The sequence below is a fragment of the Triturus cristatus genome, chromosome 10, assembly GCF_964204655.1.
Source record: "Triturus cristatus chromosome 10, aTriCri1.1, whole genome shotgun sequence".
In the NCBI taxonomy this organism is placed as follows: domain Eukaryota; kingdom Metazoa; phylum Chordata; class Amphibia; order Caudata; family Salamandridae; genus Triturus; species Triturus cristatus.
In genome coordinates, this window is record NC_140593.1 from 1,192,968,823 (window position 1) to 1,192,989,528 (window position 20,706).

Sequence of the window (20,706 nt, forward strand, 5' to 3'; positions counted from 1 at the left end):
GGAGCGGGGCGGATTGGATTGGTGCGGGGCGGATTGGATGGGAGCGGATTGGATTGGAGCGGGGCGGATTGGATTGGAGCGGATTGGAGCAGATTGGATTGGATTGGAACGGGGCGGATTGGATTGGATTGGGGCGGATTGGATTGGATTGGGGCGGATTGGATTGGATTGGAGCGGGGCGGATTGGAGCGGGGTGGATTGGATTGGATTGGAGCGGATTGGATTGGATTGGATTGGAGCGGGGCGGATTGGATTGGAGCGGGGCGGATTGGATTGGAGCGGGGCGGATTGGATTGGAGCGCATTGGATTGGATTGGAGCGGGGCGGATTGGATTGGATTGGAGCGGATTGGATTGGAGCAGATTGGATTGGATTGGAGCGGGGCGGATTGGATTGGATTGGGGCGGATTGGATTGGGGCGGATTGGATTGGATTGGAGCGGGGCGGATTGGGGCGGGGCGGATTGGATTGGATTGGAGCGGGCGGATTGGATTGGAGCGGGCGGATTGGATTGGAGCAGAGCGGATTGGATTGGAGCAGAGCGGATTGGATTGGAGCAGAGCGGATTGGATTGGAGCAGAGCGGATTGGATTGGAGCAGAGCGGATTGGATTGGAGCGGGGCGGATTGGATTGGAGCGGAGCGGGACAGATGGATTGGATTGGAGCGGGGCAGATTGGATTGGATTGGAGCGGGGCAGATGGATTGGATTGGAGCGGGGCAGATGGATTGGATTGGAGCGGGGCAGATTGGATTGGAGTGGATTGGAGCGGGGCAGATTGGATTGGATTTTATTGGATTGGAGCGGGGCAGATTGGATTGGAGTGGATTGGAGCGGGGCGGATTGGATTGGAGCGGGGCGGATTGGATTGGAGCTGGGCGGATTGGATTGGAGCTGGGCGGATTGGATTGGAGCTGGGCGGATTGGATTGGAGCGGGGCGGATTGGATTAAGCCTGATTATGATGAGTGCTTTGGTGACGTTCGCCTGGTGTAGTAGGACAGATTAGGGCGGGGCGGAGCAGATTTGGGGCGGATTGGATTTGAGCGGGGCGGATTGGATTTGAGCGGGGCGGATTGGATTGGAGCTTGGCAGATTGGATTGGAGCGGGGCGGATTGGATTGGAGCAGAGTGGATTGGATTGGAGTGGGCGGATTGGATTGGAGCGGGCAGATTGGATTGGAGCAGAGCGGATTGGAGCGGGCGGATTGGATTGGATTGAAGCGGGCGGATTGGATTGGAGCGGGGCGGATTGGGTTGGAGCGGGGCGGATTGGGTTGGAGCGGGGCGGATTGGGTTGGAGCGGGGCGGATTGGGTTGGAGCGGGGCGGATTGATATTTGATATTTGAGGGGGTATTTATAAAGCGCAACGTTCGCTCCGGAGGGAGCATCATGGCGCTGAAAAACCTGGATGCCCGGTCAAAGGTAGGTGCGAGGGAGGCTAGATGGCGGCTTTAGTCCAGTCGTCGGGGAGGTTAAAGATCCAAGTTTTGAGAAGTTTTCTTAAAGGCTTCTCTAAGGTCTGTTGTCTCAGGTGTTTAGGCATGCTGTTCCAAGCTTTGATGGCCAGGGAGCTTAAAGTTTTTCCACCTTTTGACTTCAAGTTGTACCTGGCGGAGGACATGAGATTGTCATGGGCAGAACGAAGGGAGCGACTCGGGTTGTAGTGTGGAAAGCGTCTGGTTAAGTATTTAGGACCAGTGTTGTTAAAAGCCCGAAAGGCAACAGTAAGAATTTTGAAAAGTATTCTTTTATGGAGGGGTAGCCAATGCAGTGTTTTTAGGGCTGCAGAGATTGAGGATTTGCGGGGTAATTTTAGGACCAGGCGGGCAGCAGTATGGAGGACGCTTTGGAGTTTGGTCAGAGTGGATTTTTTTGGTCCCAGCCAGGAGGCCGTTACAGTAGTCAATGCGCGAGATTACGAGGGCTACTGTTACAGTTTTCTTGGCCTCAAGAGGGAGAAAGTCGAAGAACTTTCTGAAAGATTTAATTATACCGAAGCATCTGCCGGCAACCGTCCTGGCGTGTTGGTCGAATGATAGATCTGCGTCAAATACTACACCAAGGTTTCTAGCTGTTGTGACAGTTTGAGGAGGGGCAACAGAGTTATCCGGCCACCAGAGGGCTGGGCAGAAGGAGGTGTTCTTTCCGATGGGGAGGATCTCTGTTTTACCAGAGTTGCATCGGAGGTGGTTAGTGTCCATCCACTGGAAGACCGCAGTTAAGCAGTTTTTAAGATTAAGCTCAGCTTTATTTGAGTTGTCCTCAAGGGGTACGATCAACTGAGTATCATCGGCATACGAGGTGACCGGTATGCCGAAAGATTCAATCAAGGTAATGAGGGGAATGAGGTAAATATTAAAAAGGAGGGGACTCAGGATGGACCCTTGGGGTACTCCGGAGGAGACCTTTTTCTCCTTAGATTGAAAAGGACCAAGGGTGACGGTTTGGGACCTATCGCTGAGGAATGATCCTATCCATGATAGGGCTGTGTCTGAGATCCCTATAGCCATCAGTCTGTTGATCAAGATAGAGTGTGATATGGTGTCGAACGCTGCCGTGAGGTCGAGAAGTATCAGAATGGCTTTCTTTCTCTGATCTTGCAGCGTTTTAATTGTCAGTCAGTTCGATCAGAGCTGTTTCAGTTGAGTGTTTAGGGCGGAAACCAGATTGTTGAGGGTGAAGTAGATTATGGGTTTCCAGGTAAATTTTGAGTTCTTTATAAACTAACTGTTCAGTGATTTTTCCCAAGGCAGGGAGAAGGGTGATTGGGCGGAGATTGGTCAAGTCCACTGGGGATTTGTTAGTCGTCTTCATGAGTGGTTTGACAACACCCTTTTTCCATATGCGTGGGACAGATCCGGAGCTGAGTGACAAGTTGACTATGTCATTGATGGTAGGGTTCACCACATCTATGATTTGGTGGAGAATCTTGGGGGGGCAGGGGTCAGAAGGGGAGCCGGATTTGCAAGATAGGATGGCTTCTCTGGTTTGGGCCAGGGTGACCGGTGTGAAATTTTTGAGACTGCCAACTGAGGAATCAAGTAGGTCTGGACTAGGAGGCCCTTGAGGGGTTTGCGGAGGGGGAAAATTTCTTTGGATAGAAGCGATTTTTTTCGTCGAAGTATTCTGAAATCTTGTCACATAGATCTTGGGATGGGGGGATTTCGGGTTGGAGGGCCTTGGGCTGAGTAAAAGATTTTACTATAGAGAACAGGGTTTTTTGTTTCTGACTAGCTTCCTTGATGGCTTTTACGTAGAAGATTCTCTTGGCCGATTTAATGTTAGAGTGGTAATTTTTCCTCTGTTGGATATAGGCAAGATGGTCGTCATTATCGTAAGTTCGGCGCCATTTGCGCTCCGCTTTCCTGCATAGTAGGTGAGCGGTAGCTAAGTCAGGGGTGAACCAGGGGGCGTTGTTTTTTGTTTTCTTATGAGTTCTGCCCGGTCGATTAGTGGGATTCCGGTTTTTAATTTCTTGTGTAATCCAGTTGTGGAAGAGGTCAGCATCCCTTTCTATGTTACCCGATAGAGCGGGGAACTGGGAATGAAGGATAGGATTGAGAGTAAAGTTTTCCTGGACAGTTTTCCAGTTGACAGAGTTGTCATAGTGAGGATTTGTTTTATTGATAGTTTGAAAGTGGGTATTTGTGATGTGGAATGGGATCAGGCTATGATCTGTCCATATCTGGGGGAGAGGGGGCAGGGTAGTGAGAGAAGGGAGATTAGTGCAGACACCATCGAGAGTGTGTCCTAATAAATGGGTGGGAGAAGTGACACTTTGTTGAAGATGGAAGATTTCAAGTGTCTGTAGAAGGTTATTAGTTTGTGAGTCAGATGAAGACTCGAGGTGCAGATTAAAGTCTCCTAGGAGAGTGAAATGTGGATAACGAAGTAGGAAGTGTCCCAGAGAGTCGCTGAGGGAGTGAAGAAATTTGGAAGCATTACCGGGTGGGCGATAAATCAGACCACCTGAGAAGGAAAAGGATAGGCTGAGTTTGATGGAGAAGCTCATACCTTCTGTGTCAGTTAGGGGGTCTAAACTGAACGTATGACAGTTGAAGGTATTTTTCAGAATAATTGCAACGCCTCCGCCCCTTCCTTTCGGTCTATCTTGTCTATGAAAAGAATAACCCTGGGGGAGTGCAGTGGCTATATCTGGGTTGCTGTCTTCAGTGAGCCAGGTTTCTGTAATCAGGAGACAGTCCAGGTCGGAGTCTATCATGAGGTCATGAATATCTTGGCTATGTTTACATATAGACCGAGCGTTTATCAAACCACCTTTGAAGGGTGGCTGGGGGTCCTTGGTGCCGGGGAGGGGGGGTATGACTGGGCTGGAGCGATGGGGAGTGACCAGCGGCATTGGATGCAGCAAGCCGAGCCGGATACCTTTGGGTTGGAGCGGGGCGGATTGGATTGGATTGGATTGGGTTGGAGCGGGGCGCATTGGGTTGGAGCGGGGCGCATTGGGTTGGAGCGGGGCGGATTGGGTTGGGGCGGATTGGATTGGATTGGGGCGGGGCGGATTGGAGTGGATTGGGGCGGATTGGATTGGATTAGATTGGAGCGGGCAGATTGGAGCAGGCGGATTGGATTGGATTGGATTGGGGCGGATTGGATTGCATTGGGGCGGATTGGATTGGATTGGAGCGGGGCGGATTGGATTGGATTGGATTGGAGCGGGGCGGATTGGATTGGAGCGGGGCGGATTGGATTGGATTGGATGCGGGCGGATTGGATTGGATTGGATGCTGGCGGATTGGATGCTGGCGGATTGGATTGGATGCTGGCGGATTGGATTGGATTGGATGCTGGCGGATTGGATTGGATTGGAGCATGGCGGATTGGATTGGATTGGAGCATGGCGGATTGGATTGGATTGGAGCATGGCGGATTGGATTGGATTGGAGCATGGCGGATTGGATTGGATTGGAGCATATTGGATTGGAGCATGGCGGATTGGATTGGATTGGGGCGGGGCGGATTGGATTGGGGCGGATTGGATTGTATTGGGGCGAGGTGGATTGGGGCGGGGCGGATTGGATTGGGGCGGATTGGATTGGATTGGAGCGGGGCGAGGTGGATTGGGGCGAGGTGGATTGGATTGGATTGGATTGGATTGGATTGGATTGGAGCGGGCGGATTGGATTGGAGCGGGCGGATTGGATTGGAGCGGGGCGGAGTGGATTGGAGCGGGGCAGAGTGGAGCAGGCGGATTGGAGCGGGGTGGAGCGGATTGGAGCTGGGCGGTCTGGAGTGGAGGTGGACGGTTTGGATTGGAGCGGATGGTTTGGATTGGAGCGGAAGGGGTGGATGGTTTGGATTGGAGCGGATGGGGTGGATGGTTTGGATTGGAGCGGATGGGGTGGATGGTTTGGATTGGAGCGGATGGGGTGGATGGTTTGGATTGGAGCGGATGGGGGTGGATGGTTTGGATTGGAGCGGATGGGGTGGATGGTTTGGATTGGATTGGAGCGGATGGGGTGGACGGTTTGGATGGTTTGGCTTGGAGCGGGGCTGGACTGGATTCATTGGGGTGGGTTGGGTGGGAGTGTTGTGGGGGGGATTGGGTGGGAGTGTTGTGGGGTGGATTGGAGTGTTGTGGGGTGGGGCTGGTTTGATTGGTGGGAGAGTAGGATGAATAACAGAAAAAAGTGAGTTGAAATAAGGAGCTTCTGAAAGTCACATCGTATTATTAAAATAAAATTGTATTTATATAGCGTTTTCTACCTCTGACGGAGTGTTGAAGTGCTTTACGGCGAGTAGCACGCCACACGTGAGCCCAAAGTTAGTAGTCAGTCATTGGTTATTGGGGTAAGTCTTGTATGCTAAAGTAAACCATTCAATGCATTTACTCCAGTTTCTTCATGGTAATTAGTGACTTAGATGTTATCATTAGAGGAGGCTATGTGGGAAGCAACTGATTGCTGGAATATATATTATGGTTTTATAAAAGGATCTCAAAACAAATAGGCAGGGGATTTGAAGTAGTGTTTATACAGAAGAGGCATTCAGAATAAATTATGGACAGAAAAGGTAAACGTTTCATTCAAGGGTAATTTGTCTTGCTGGAATATAGCAGGTGTAGGCCTTGAAAAATCATAAAACTTTTACCCGAGGTGCAGGTCTAGTGATTTGAATAATCTACTCAACCTAACAGTAATACGCTTGACCCAAAAACTGTACCTCAAATTGTGTGATCCCAAGCAGATATTTCATTTTACAGTCCTCTTTTTCTTCATCATTACTTGAGAGCACCTTCAAATATGGGAATTCAGCATTTCATTTCTGCTGTAAAAAAAAATGTAATAGACTAAACTTTTGCTCCATATATGAGAATCTAGCTCACATATATGCCCCCTGATTTGCCTCTTAGTTCACTAATAGCATTGTCATCAAGGCGGGGCAGCACTGTTTTTGGCCTGATTGGTCTTGTGGTTCTTGGCAACCCTCCCCCGTCTGATAGAAAGTGTATTCAGACCCCCCTCCCCGCCTCTTTTGTGCTGCTATCTGATAGACATTTAGCTGCAGAATCCTGAACTTCCAGGTGTCGGCAAAGGTGATGGCGATAGTTGCCGCCCATCTGCGAAGATCAGGGGTTCTAGTCTTCCCCTATCTCAACGACTGCCTGCTAAAGGTAGGCTTGTCTCAAGCAGTCATCCACCACCTCCAGACTATGGCGAACCTGAGGCCTAAGGACTTGGCCGTAGCTTGTGAGTCCTTAAAACGCTCAAGCACTGCATCAGCTTAGTCTCTGAAAAGATGGGACCATCAAAGGGCATGTCCATAAGGTTAGCTTGGACATCCTCTGAAAATTCAGACATCCTCGGCCAGGCGTGGCATCGTATGGCCACTGTCGAGGAAATCGCTCCATCTAGCGAGTGCGTCGTGCCCAAGCCACTGCGTATGGTGAACTTCGCTGCATCTGTGCCGTCTGGAACTGCTTGGGAGAGCAGAACCCTGTCCTCTGAGACTCTGGGCAGCACCTGCGCAACTGTATCCAATATCAAATGGGAATAGCGGCCCAAAAGGCATGCGATGTTCACTGACTGCAATGCTAGACTGGCGGAAAAGAACATTTTCTTCCCAAAGTTTTCCAGTCTTTTGGATTCCTTGTCCGGGGATGTGGAAAGGAACGCGCCACGGGAAGTGGAAGCTTGGACCACCAAGCTTTGTGGGGTAAGTGGGCAGGGAGGGAAGCTGGGTTGCCACTAAGTGAGGGTCTGTGACCGACATGACGCAGTTACAGGCATCGCACGGCTTGAACCCTGAGATCTTCTTGCTAGACATCCCTGGCACACCAAAAGGAGTCGACAATGAGTCAAAGTCTGTTAAAAAATGACGGGGTAGCTCTTCGATGGATCAGCACTGGCTGGCGTGGAAAGAAAAGAACTGATGTCAACGCGCCGGAGTGGCTGTTATATTGACGACATGAATGTCACAACGATGACTAACACGAAACCGAGGTTGCACGGAGTCGCCCAATGCCATCTACCGGCACGCAGGGGTGCTGCTATGAAAAATCTTCTGGATCCAGCCTGAGGCCTGGAAGTTCAAAGGTAAGGAATCCACGGCTAGATCATGTCTCTACAAAATAAGGCGTTATTGAAGGGAAGTAACTTATCCTTCAGTGCTCTCTATTTACCCGTCCCGTTCTCCACCATTGTAGCCAATTTTTTCCATCCTAATTTCAAGCTCTTTATATGAATGTGTGTTCCTCTCCTACTTCTGCCCTTGCTGCTCCCACCCTTGGTGGTTAAACCTTCATGGATGCTTTAAAGCTACTAAAATAAACTACGAAAGACATGGAATAAGAAAGAGATAGTGAAAAAGTAGATAACAGTTGGAGGCTTGTTTTATGTCTCTTCCCCCACCCCCAACCAATACTTCTATTGAAAGTATCCCAGGAGGCGTTTAGGATTATATGTTATGAAAGCAGTATCAACTTCCTAGGACCTTTTTTTACTTGAGTATATAATCCCCTTCCGGCAAGCCTTCAGTTGTCGTAGTCTCCAGAAGCTTCATGGCGAACTCTCATCTGGGTCGATCTTGTTGAAACCAGTTGGTATTCTGTTGTTTTGTCAGAGTAATGGTATCTTTGAGTGTCTTGGTCACATTTCCCTTTCTAGTTAACCATGAGGTTGTCAGCTTTTCTTTCTGTGAGTAGGCTTGGCTTATAATTCTTGCTGGTGGTTGTTTCTCCTCCCAATTGATCTCTGAGCTGGTGGGTTGGCTCCTTCTTTTATTAGAATTCTTGGCCACTAGCCAAGCATCCTTAAGAATGGCTGATTGGTTGGTGGTGAGGTATTCAATTTTCCCGTCCTTGGCTTTTGCCCCTTGGCCTACTCTTGATCGGTGTTCTAGTCTGCTACATTTTTGTCCCTTTGGTAGTGGTTGGACCACTTTTGGGTTGGAGTCTTGGTTTGCATTTAGGCCTCCTGTTTTGCTTGGTCTCCTGGTCTGTGTCTTGGACTCCTCCTTGGACCTAGTAGCCAGACCTTTTTCGGGTTAGTTTTTAATTTGCTGTTTCTAAAATGTCTCTTGGTAAGTATTCTACCTGCCTGGCTTCGTGGCTGTGGCATGGGTTTCAAACAGTCTCTTGGTATGGTCTACCCTCTCCATGGTTAGTTACATGGTATCTTATTTTCTTATCTCTTATTTGCCAGTCTGGTCAACTTCTGGTTGGTCTCTTGGCTTTGCTGCTGGTTGATCTCTTAGGTTATGGCTAGGTTCACTCTGGTGGTCTCTTTGTTGGCAAGTTATTGTGCTCTTGGTTTCTCACGACTTCTGGTCAGGCCACCCCCTGTTTGAGTCCCTGGTTGATTGTCAGGATGCAGGTTGGTTGGTCTCTTGATTGGTATCACCGGATCTGCTTTTTGGTCCCTTTCTAGTCGCCTGGATTTTTCTCAATTGGCTTTTGGTTGGTTGCCAGGGCCCCTACTAGTTGGTCTTTTGGTAAGCAGTACAAAATTCAGATTTTTTTTAAACCGATATTGTGGCTGCTTCTTTGAGAGAAATATTGAGTCAAGCGTAGAGAATCTAATTATTTATTAATAGTCCTATTGAGGACGGTTTACAGAGACCAGTCAAGATTTTAATACACCAATGGACAGTGGGTGTGGTTATTAATTGTGGAGAACGTGGGTCTTTTACCAGTAATTGTGAGAAGATGGCCTGGCATATGCTGTCCACTAGTTATAGTCGGCACCTTGCACCAGTCCAAACAACCCTTATTGATGATAGGTTTAAAGACAACCTTTATTGAAAGCTATCCTAGTGGTAGCTATGGAGAGCAGCCTTCAGGCTAAGTCTTGAAGGAATGTAAAGCAGCTTGGTTTACCCGATTGTAACCTCTTGAATTACTAAATGCAGCTTGCTTTCTGAGGGGTTCAAGAGAAGGGCAGCTCAGCTGCTCCTGGCTCAGATCTGCCCTGTAAGGCCCCCTGTCCCCAAGAACTCAACCTGGTCAGGTTCAAGCTCATCTGGGACAGTTCATTCTTCAGGCCTGAGATCATCTCCCTCAAGAGACTGATCTGCTTCCTGAGCCAGGGGGGAAGACACTGCCTTACCCCTGCTGCTCCTTTTCTTGAGAGGTGCCTGGTCCATTCTACCAGGATCCAGGGCCTGTTCAGCTTTTGACATTTTTGACTGAGACCAGGTCACAGCAAACACGTGCAGGGATTCCCAACATTGCTGCATGAGTCCTGAGCTCCACTTCAGCCCAAGCTGAAGTTTCCAAATCATTGCCAAACAAGCATTCAACAGGGAGGTCTGCACTTGCCACCACTTTCTTAAGGCCAGTTACCCGTCCCCAGGAGAAATTAACAACTGCCAAGGAATGGTCTGTCCTGACATTGCTAGCATTGGTCATTTGGTACATTTCACCAAGTATGATCTGCTTAGGAGCCACAAGATCTTTTGTCGCCATTGTGACGCTTGCTCCTGTGCCCCTGAATGCCAAAGCCTCTTTTCCATTGATTAACGGCTACTGTCTGTATTTGCCCAGATTACTGGGACTCACAAAGGAGGCTATATCCATGCGTCCATCACAGATCAGTACAGCCTGAGTTGGAACTCTGACTAGGCCAGACTCCACCTCAGAACCCAGGGTTAACCCTACTACACCCTTATTCTGAGTACCACCACTTGGAGCTGAACTAGGGAACAGTTGCCTTAGGGGCAATGGTGGCTGGAGTTGAGTCTTTGGACTTGGTACAGTCACTTGTCCAATGGGTATTCTGTTTACAGATATTACACCGTGGTTTCTTTTGACCTTTTCCTTTGTTAGATTGGGACTCACCCCCTTCCCCCCCCCCCCCCCCCCCTCTCCCCAGATGCAGATTTTTGGGGACCTTGAAGACTTCTGGTCTTTACCCTTGTCCCCACCCTTGTCAGAGTTTTGAGAATCCTGCGTCTTGGAGTCACCACCTTTGTTCTGAACCTTCTGCCACACCCTGGTTCTGATCCATTTGTCTGCCTTCTGACACAATTAAGGATCTGCTCGCTCATAATCAAATGGTATAATCCTTTAAAATCACACACTTTACTGCCAAATAACCAGCCCCCAGAGCCTTAGTAGCACAATCTACAAAGTCAATCCAGTCTTTAGTCTGTGCCTTTTGGGTATCCCTGAACTTCAACCTGTACTGTTCAGTGGTTAGGCCAAACCAATCTATCAGTGCACTCTTCAAGACTGTGTAATTGTCAGCATCCTCTTCTCTAACAGTGAGGAGCTTGTCTCTACCTTTGTCTGCAAAGGAGAGCCACAGGATTGCTGCCCACTGCTCCTGAGGGACCCTCTGTACTTTACAGGCCCTTTCCTTCCAGTGCAGTTATCCATTTGTGGATGTCATCCCCACTCTGGTAGGGAGGGACAATCTCGTTCAGGTTCCTATGGTCATGAGTATGCTCTCTACCTCTAGGGACACTGTTGCTGCCACCATGGGGCTCTAGCCCCCATCTATGTGAAGCTCTCTTAAGCTCCAGGGATTCCCTGTCCAAAGCTAACTGTTCCCTCTTTATCCTAAGCTTAGCTTCTTCAAACTGGATGAGTCTGCATTTTTTCTCATAAGACTCCCACCTCCTCTGTGGGAAAATGGTGCTATGAGACAGAGGTCCCTCCAGATGCACCAGAATGATTAGACTCCAGTGAAGGAGATCTTGATCTTCTTGGCACACCACCAACCCTTCCAGGTGGGGTATAGAGAGGACCACTGAGGCCTTCTTCCTCACATTCAGGGTGGATTGGATTTTCCAGGTTAGAATCATCTTGATCCTCCTGGTCAGCATCAGAGTCCTGGTCATAGGTGTGGTCACCTCTTGGCCTTTCCTCTTCTGCTGCCCCACCCACTCTGCCTACCTCATCAGACCTGGGGTCTTTCTGAGGTCATCTGCCAGCAACATCTTTGACATGTTGTGTGGTTGGGCTTTTCCCTGTCTTCAATTTCCTTGAGGCACACATAGTCCTCAATTCTTGATATGTCATATTTAGTTGGGAGAGGCCCACTAGCTTCTGCCCTTGAAGACATGACTAGTGTAGTGTAGTGTAGTGTATGCACCTACCTACTCTAGTGGGGCCTACTAAACTCTCTTGAGTTGTAGAAAGGGTGTGCTAAGCCCTTGAGACACAACTCTAACTTCAGTAGAACTTACTGTATTCTAAACTTGATTTATATGTACCTATAGTGGTTTTCAGTGAGTCACTCCAAGAGATTATCTGGTACAACAATAGCAAGCTTGAATCCAACCGCTGCACACCAATGTGAGAAGTTGGCCTGGCATATGCTGTCCACTATTTATAGTGGGCACCTTGCACCAGTCCAAACAACCCTTATTGATGATAGGTTTAAAGACAACCTTTATTGAAAGCTATCCTAGTGGTAGCTATGGAGAGTATCCTTCAGGCTAAGTCTTGGAGAGTAAAGCAGCTTGGTTTACCAGATTATAACCTCTTGAATTACTAAATGAAAGGAGAACCACACCAGGGATAGATAGATAGATAGATAGATATAGATATATATTTCTAAACACACTCTACTAACCTCTTTATGAAGTTAGAGAGCAAGGCCCAAAATAATACAATTCTAAAACGACAGTAAATAGCACAATATACAATGGGCCCTAGGGGCGGACCAACCATAAATTAAGAAAGTGGTATAAGAACCACGACTTGACTAGACAGTGCCTAGAGCATGTAGAATCACTGGGACCCCAAGGAACCACCCAAGGTAGTGACACAGGAGACCCACGGTGGACATGTGCAGTATGAGAACACAGCTACAAGCTCTGTACTATTCCATGGGAAAGTCGCAGTTGGAATTTTAGAAGTTAAGGACACTTAGGAGTGGACTTTGGGCAAGCCCCTTTAGACTTAAGGGGTTCTGGGGACAACACCCACGGGAGCACCGTAGTACTTGAGTTACCTCACCCAGGGAAGCTGGGTGCATAGGTGTTAAATGGTGTCGGGAATCGTCGTTGATTTCAATGGCGATCTGCTGCAAAGTGCTGCTGCCGGGAAGGAGAAGAGTGTCTGGTGTGATCCAAGCCTGGATCGAAGATCAGAAGAACCTGAAAGCAGAGGGGATAGAGTCTGGGTCACTTGTCAGTGACCAGGGGCACGATAGACGAATGCCCACCGATGTCGGGTGTTTCAGGTGCGAAGAGGTGAAGCTTGACTCTGCAGCCACGAGGACCAGGAGGCGTCGAGGACGACCAGGAGCTAGATTAGAGCTGTCCATCAAAGGATGTCGAGTGCTGCGGTGTCGGTGCCCGGATTGGACCCAACAAGCCTTGGCAACAGCAACCCACACAGGAAGAGAAAAGATGCTTCGGTGCGGACCAGCACCGTCCTGGGGACTCCCCAAGCGATGGAGAGTCAGGGCACGTCTGGAGCAACCAGGTAAGCCCAATTGGAAGTTGTCTTCACAGAGACCCACCAGTCGACGGACTAGGGATCGGGAAGGAACCTCAAGAGAAAACACAAAGGGCCAGCTCATGGAACACTCGTGGAGTGTAAACAGGCAATCTTCTGTGCAAATGCTGCTCAGGGTCAGGGCTACAAGTAACCCAATGCTCAGCTGCAGGAGTCGCTGGAAAGCTGATGCTTCTGCAAATGGTTGCGATGTCCAGGGGTTCGAGTTGCACAGTCTTCCACGAGGGATACAGGCCTCAGAATTGCGGAGTGCACAGATCGACCTCAGAGACCATGGAAACCCACCTCCTGTGTTGCAAAATTCTTCGGAAACCGGCGGGAGCTTCAGAGATGCAAACCGGACAGATGCGTCTTTGGTGCCTGCCTTGCAGGGGAGTAACTCCTTTACTCCAAGGGAGATTCTTCAGTCATCTAGTTCAATGTAGATCGTCGAAGTTCCAGGATTCAGTATCAGAGTTTAATTCAGGTGTAATCTAAAGTCCTGTAGTCAGGGGTTCCTTCTTTATACCCAAGGAAGGGGTTGGACATACTCTGGGGACCCACCTATGGGAGGGTCAGGAAAGAGGGGTGGCTACACCCATTTCCTTTGTCCAGTTTCGTACCAGAGCAGGGACCGGTAGCCCCTGCAACCGGTTTGAACCGGACTATGCTTTATTAGCTGGTGTCACGTCCTTTCTCCTCCCACTTCCTTGGTGGGCGGCCATCTCCTGTTGGTCCCTGGGTGGGCGGGTCGTCTGCCGCTGGTCCCTGGGTGGGCGGGTCGTCAGCTGCTGGTCCCTGGGTGGGCGGGTCATCTCCTGCTGGTCCCGGAGTGGGCGGGACGTCTCCTTCTGGTCCCGGAGTGGGCGGGTCGGGTCGCCTCCTTCTGGTCCCGGAGTGGGCGGGTCGTCTCCTGCTGGTCCCGGAGTGGGCGGGTCGTCTCCTGCTGGTCCCGGAGTGGGCGGGTCGTCTCCTGCTGGTCCCGGAGTGGGCGGGTCGTCTCCTGCTGGTCCCGGAGTGGGCGGGTCGTCTCCTGCTGGTCCCGGAGTGGGCGGGTCGTCTCCTGCTGGTCCCGGAGTGGGCGGGTCGTCTCCTGCTGGTCCCGGAGTGGGCGGGTCATCTCCTGCTGGTCCCGGAGTGGGCGTCTAGTCGCCTCCTGCTGGTCCCTGGGTGCCCAGTCGCCTCCTGCTGGTCCCTGGGTGCCCAGTCGCCTCCTGCTGGTCCCTGGGTGCCCAGTCGCCTCCTGCTGGTCCCTGGGTTGGGGACTGGCTTCCTCCTCAGTGGTCCCTGGGTTGGGGACTGGCTTCCTCCTCAGTGGTCCCTTGGTTGGGGACTGGCTTCCTCCTCAGTGGTCCCTTGGTTGGGGACTGGCTTCCTCCTCAGTGGTCCCTTGGTTGGGGGCTGGCTTCCTCCTCAGTTGTCCTTCCCTTGGTTGGGGCCTGGCTTCCTCCTCAGGGGTTACTTGGTTGGCAGTCATCTCCTGCTAGTCCCTTGGTTGGTGCCCAGCTTCCTCCTCAGTGGTCCTTCCCTTGGTTGGCAGTCATCTCCTGCTAGTCCCTTGGTTGGTGCCTGGCTTCCTCCACAGTGGTCCCTGGGTTGGGGACTGGCTTCCTCCTCAGTGGTCCCTGGGTTGGGGACTGGCTTCCTCCTCAGTGGTCCCTTGGTTGGGGACTGGCTTCCTCCTCAGTGGTCCCTTGGTTGGGGACTGGCTTCCTCCTCAGTTGTCCTTCCCTTGGTTGGGGCCTGGCTTCCTCCTCCGGGGTTACTTGATTGTCAGTCATCTCCTGCTAGTCCCTTGGTTGGTGCCCGGCTTCCTCCTCAGTGGTCCTTCCCTTGGTTGGCAGTCATCTCCTGCTAGTCCCTTGGTTGGTGCCTGGCTTCCTCCTTAGTGGTCCTTAGGTTGGCACCTGGCTTCTTCCTCAGTGGTCCTTTGGTTGGCGCCTGGCTTCCTCGTCAGTGCTCTCTTGGTTGGCAGTTGTCTCCTGCTAGTCCCTTGATTGACACCTGGCTTTCTCCTCAGTGGTCACTTGGCTGGCACCTGGCTTCCTCCTCAGTGGTCTCTTTGTTGGCAGTCGTCTCATGCTAGTCCCTCTGTTGGCGCCTGGCTTCCTCCTCCGTGCTCTCTTGGTTGGCAGTCGTCTCCTGCTAGTCCCTTGGTTGGTGACTGGCTTCCTTTCTCAGTAGTCTCTTGTTTGGCAGTAGTCTCATGCTATCCTTCGGTTGGTGCCTGGTGCTCCCTTGGTTGGCGCCTGGCTTCCTTCTCAGTGGTCCCTTGGTTGGCACCTGTCTTCCTCAGTGGTCCTTTGGTTGGCACCTGGCTTCCTCCTCAATGACTTTTGGTTGGCAGTCATCTCCTGCTAGGCCCTTGGTTGGCACCTGGCTTCCTTCTCAGTGGTATCTTGGTTGGCAGTCGTCTCATGCTAGTCCTTCGGTTGGCACTTGGAGCTCCCTCCTCAGTGGTCTCCTGGTTGGCACCTGGCTTCCTTGTCAGTGGTCCCTTGGTTGGCGCCTGGCTTCCTCCTCAGTGGCCCCTTGGTTGGCGCCTGGCTGCCCCCTCAGTGGTATCTTGGTTGGCGCCTGGCTTCCTCCTCGGAGGTGTCCTGGTTGGCACCACACTTGCGTTTGGCTGTCGGGCTTTGCACGAGGGAAGCCACGTGCCCGTCCGCCGTCCTTTCTGACAGGCCCTGAGAGCCGCATCCTTTAGATGTCGTGCCCGGTTCGTCGCCGTTCTCTTGTCCCGCGTTCGGCTGCAGATGATGAAAAAGAAGCCGCGAATGAAAGCCGCCGGCGAGGCTCATTATCGCTGGCGGCCTTTGTTCGAGGCTCCAAGGTCCCCCGTTCGGTGCCTGCCCTCCTCGGCTCTGACGCTGCCTTCGGGGTCTTTGTGCGGCATCCTTTGTGCCCCCTGTGTGATGCTCGCCCTCTCCGCCCCCCGCTCCTACCAGTGCCCCATAACTTACCTCCTTAGTTATTCTTCTGGGTTCACCGTCTCAATTCCGTTGCTTTTGTACACACCTAAAGTCCTCTCTGGGATTAGTTCGGTACACCCCCCCCCCCCCCCCCCCGATACTCTTGTCTTTTGCCCCACCCCTCTCAACGCTCCCTCGTCGTCTCTTCCTGGTGTTCCTTCCCATGAACGCGCTTCCTCGGTGCGACCTTTGTCTACCCCTTGCCCGCGCTCTGGGCAAGGTTCGACCCGCTGTTTCATACACACCCTCGTTTTGGGGGCGCTTTAAATCCCATACGCACACCACCCCTTGAGCGCATGTTCTTGCCACCATGCGCACAGTCCGAGTCTACGCCTTATGCCCTGCCCCATAAGCGCTCTCTCTCTCTCTGTAAGCGCTTCGAACCCTCTGTGCGCAGGGTCTGTACCCCTTGCGCGCACTGTCGTACCCCGACTTCCCCGACACACTCTCCTTGTTGGCCCTGTACGTTCCCTGGCTGCCTGTTGCTTTTCCTAGGCCTCTTTCAATCCTGACCGCTGTTTTCTCTCGCCACTCCGCCCTCCATTCCCTCTCCAGCCCTGGAGTCGGCCGTTCTTTCATCCCCTCTGTCCTCTCACCCCCGCGCAGTGAAAGCCAGAAGACATCCGCGTAGGAGGGAGTTCTGGTGAATGGAAGAATGGTCTGTAAGCAGCCCATTGGGTGCCGTAAGTGTTCGTTACACAGAGGAGCAGCCGATGGACTGTGCAAGGGGAAGTCATTCTTTCCCAATAAAAGTGAACCTCCCCCTTGTCCCTAAAACTCTGTGGTTTGAAGGAATGTGCTCCCCTGCGCGTTAATGCCCAGCGATAATGCATTCCCTGTTGCAGAGCTGTTCCTGCTGATGACGTCGATGGTCTTGAGAGCCTATCAGGAAGCTCGGGGGATTGAAAGCCGGTTTCCTGTCTAGTCCTTGAAGTCGCTTCTATTGCACCGCTCGTCTTTTCAGCCCCCTCTGGGTTTCTTACTCGTAGAACCTCACGGATGGGGTAGTAATAAAACGTTTAAATAACTTAGTGTTTGATGTTAGACTAGCGGCTGTTTCATGGTGTTTCCGGGGTCACTGGATTGCAGAAATGGCCCTCAGTCTTCTAGGACTGTGCTATGCCACTGGCCCCTCGCAGTTGTGATTGGAGGATACTGAGCAGCAAAGAGGGTCATTTCTCAGGCATGGTTGGATCCAGGGCTTTAAGTGGGATGAAAAAACGGGGGGGGTCCTCTTAAAGGGGCGTGGCCAATGTAATTAAGGGCGTGGCTTAAAACACATCAGTTAAAAATCTGAGCTTAGCATAGTGTGCCGCCCGACTGGTATTTTGCTGTTTCTGTCATTGCATCCAGATATGTGATACAAGTCACATCATACCTACAAGTCAGGACTATTGGCTTTGTCAATGGTTGTTAGTTGCATAAGATAAAAAAGCAGCAACTATAGCTTGTATATAATATTGAAAAAGCTACCACTTAAAGCCCTGGTGACGCCACGACAATGTTGCTGCTTCTGAGTTACAAAAAGAGAAGTGGCAATTTGCAGTGCGCGCTATTCAATAGGGCCCCCTTTCTGGCAACAGCCCTCGGAGTCTAGTGTTTAAAAAGCAGACACATGGGAGATGTAAGAAGCAAGGATTTTCCTTGCCCTACAACGCTCACTTGGCATGATGTCATGCCGTAACTTCTGTACTTGTGGGAAGTGAGCAGTGTGAGCAGCGTACATCGATGTGCCTGCTGTCACTGCAGTCCACCTGTGCCAGGGCACAAACAGAGCCCTATAGAGACCCGTTTCAAGGCCCCCTTTAAAAAACTGCCGCTGCTCAGCACCGGTGAGACCCGGCCCACTTAAAGCCCTGGTTGAATCCTCTGCCCCTAGAGGACCATCCTGCCTCTGTGACCTTTCATGATGGGTCAAGTACCATGTGGGGTCATTGTACTGGGGTGGAAGGTAATGGCACTGGGCACTTCCAAGTGGAGGTTACAGTTGCAGGTTTAGTATGCCTTGGCACACATACTCATTTGTGGGGGTCATGCTCCCAGTCTCGGTACCAACCTGTGTGTAGTAGGTGTGCCGCAGAGCGGGACACTGGAGGTGTCCTTGGCCGGAAGAGGGTGTGGAGCATGGGTCCCCTAAGGGAGGGGATGGGGAGAACATTCCAGGTGTTCATTGTTGAAGGCAGTGTGTGCCCATCAGGGTGGGTCACCACCCATCCTCTCACCTGCACCCAGTGGCCTCTGCTCGGCTCTCCACCTTGGTTTAGCTGCTCCGGTTTGGGAACAGCAGCAGCTCCTTTGTCTTCAGGGGACTTGAAGGCCGGTGTCCGTCGGCTCCGGGGGGTTTTAGGGCAGTAGGTAATTTAGGCAGGGCGGTCCAGGCCCAGCAAAAAGCTTCACCCATTTTGGTGCCCGCAGACTCACAGGGTGATGCCAAGGGCTGGTTTGAGGGCTTCGGTTGGTGGATCTTAGTTGCCAGGAAGCATTGTGTCGCCATAGTGGGCAGCTTTCTTCATGATGTAAGGGGCATGGGTGGCACGAAGAACTATCAATGTATACATGAGCTGTGTGGGCATATGGCAACTATAGGGCATGTACTTATTCAGCCTACTTCGACTGTATATTTGAGAATTGTTTTACAAGCAAATTAGTATCAGTAAACGTTCCTAATACTAACACATTTTGTGAATGCAGAGGATAACTGTATTACTATGACCTGTAATATCTGTAACCTGAGACCGCTGCATCTGTAACTCCGAGTTTATTATCAGTGTAGCCTGAGGCGCAGCTGTATTGCTAGACCTCGAATTTGTAGTGGGTCATCTGAGGATAGCTATGTTCTTAAACCGTAGTCTGTAATCCATGGCACACAAGTGATGGGTGCATTCCTGAACTCCGAGCCAGCAGTATATGTAGAGGGAAGGGAAATGTGGTTTTCTTTAACTCTGTGGCTGTAAAGTGTAGTATGAAATATCAGTACCTTGAAGGATGGCTGTATTCCTAAACTGCAAGACTGTAATGTACAAGCAGGACTGTTTTTAAATTTAAATTGTGCCCAAACTCGATTTTAGTGGTAGGGGCACTTTCAAATTGATAAACTACAATATTTTGGTGTATTAAGTACCCCAGGGTCCCAGGTGTTGGAGGGGGGGAGGGGTTCAAGCAATTATAGGGAGGAACTTTATAAAATAGGTTTTAAATGCCATGGGGATAGAGAAATTGCACATTTCTCTTTCCACATTGTAGTAAAGTGCTTCCCAAAATCGACTTTTGTGCTACGGGCACTGTGGGGTGAAGATCTACATTATTTTTGCATATTCAGAACACCTAAAGTCTCCCCTAGGTGTCCCAGGGGTGGGGGGTGGGAGTCATGTAGTTATACGCAAGGTTCTTATAAAAGATGTTTTATAGGCCAGTTGTTGAATTTATCAATGCCATTCTCCTAAGTCCTTGAAAGATATTTTCTGGTGATCCCTACCATTTGTTATGAATTCATAAACTATTGCAATGTTAACCCATGTGGCTGGGGATCTATAATGGGGAAATTAAATGTCCATTTTCTCCTACACCAGGGGCCTATAAAACATTTTTTATAAGGACTCTGCTTGAATGGTCTCTGCTGCATGCAGCATGCACTGACACTTCTTTCTCTCTTCTCCAGAACCCAGACTTCCATGGCTTTTCGGAGGACCCACACGTGGACGTGTGGAACATGCGGCTGGCCTTCTTCACTGGCATCTCCCTGTGCATCGTACTGGGCTCAGTGTTCGTGGCCTACCTGCCGGACCGTGGGTGAGTAGCGCATTCTGCTGTGTCCTGGTATTGAACAGTGACCGTGCCGCTTCCAAGTGGGCACAGCTCTTCAGTCATGAGTCGACAGGGAATATGTGCTGCATTTACAGGTGAACACAGACAGGTGGATATAGCTCCTCACAGCCACCAGGAGACACGAAATATGTGCTGTGCCTTACAGGTGAAAGAAGACCGGGAATATGTGCTGCGGCTTACAGGTGAATACAGGCCGGGAATATGTGCTGTCGTTTACAGGTGCACACAGAGCAGTAATAATTGCTGCTGCTTACAGGTGAACACAGGCAGGGACTATGTGGTGCCACTTTCAAGTGAACACAGACCAGGAAAGTGTGCTGCCACTTACAGGTGGACACAGCACCTCACGAGCAGATAGGGAATATTGAAGTGGGCTGTGGAGCTGTGTCATATTGTAATTGTATTTATATAGCGCTTACTACCCCTGACGAGGCGGCAAAGCTATTTTTGGCGAGTAGCACGCTACTCAAGAACCCAAAAAGGATTAGTGGTGAATTAGGATAGGGAAATATGAATTAATTTAAGCAGTGGACATGTGAGTCTGTTTGTTGGATTGAAAAGGATAGTGGAAGGATAGAGGAGGGAAGAGTCTAAAGTGTTTATTGGGAGATCATAGTAGGAGAGATGGGGCGGGAAGAGTCTCTAGAAATGGTTCAGGGAGATCATAGCAGTAAAATGGTCTCGGATGAGTCTAAGGAGGGATACATGAGGGAAGAATTTAGAAAGCATTATTTGGGCATTCTTCGTAGTTAAATGAGGTTTAGGGTGATGCAAGAAGGGATAGAGGAAGGAAGATTCTAGAAAGGGTTATTTGGAGATCTAGTAGTAGAAAGAGGCTTGGGGTGAGTCAGAGAATGGAGGTAGAGGATATATTGAGAGAAGTATAGGGTGAAAAATAGGGTAGTGCGTTGACGATTCTCCTAGCTGAACTAGGCACACACACACTGCAGTTTAACGCACAGCACACCACCGCCCCAACTTGACAACGGAAATCAGGGCAGG

General features: G+C 50.6%; 1 protein-coding gene across 1 annotated transcript in view; it reads left to right on the forward strand.

Annotated features, from left to right (window-relative positions):
* Positions 1-20,706, forward strand: part of NDUFB11 (NADH:ubiquinone oxidoreductase subunit B11) — a 314,411-nt gene that overhangs the window by 111,181 nt on the left and 182,524 nt on the right. Inside the window, exon 2 of the mRNA XM_085630294.1 lies at positions 19,538-19,668. Within this exon, the coding sequence (XP_085486420.1) occupies positions 19,538-19,668 (131 nt within the window). The remainder of the gene's footprint in view (positions 1-19,537; positions 19,669-20,706) is intronic.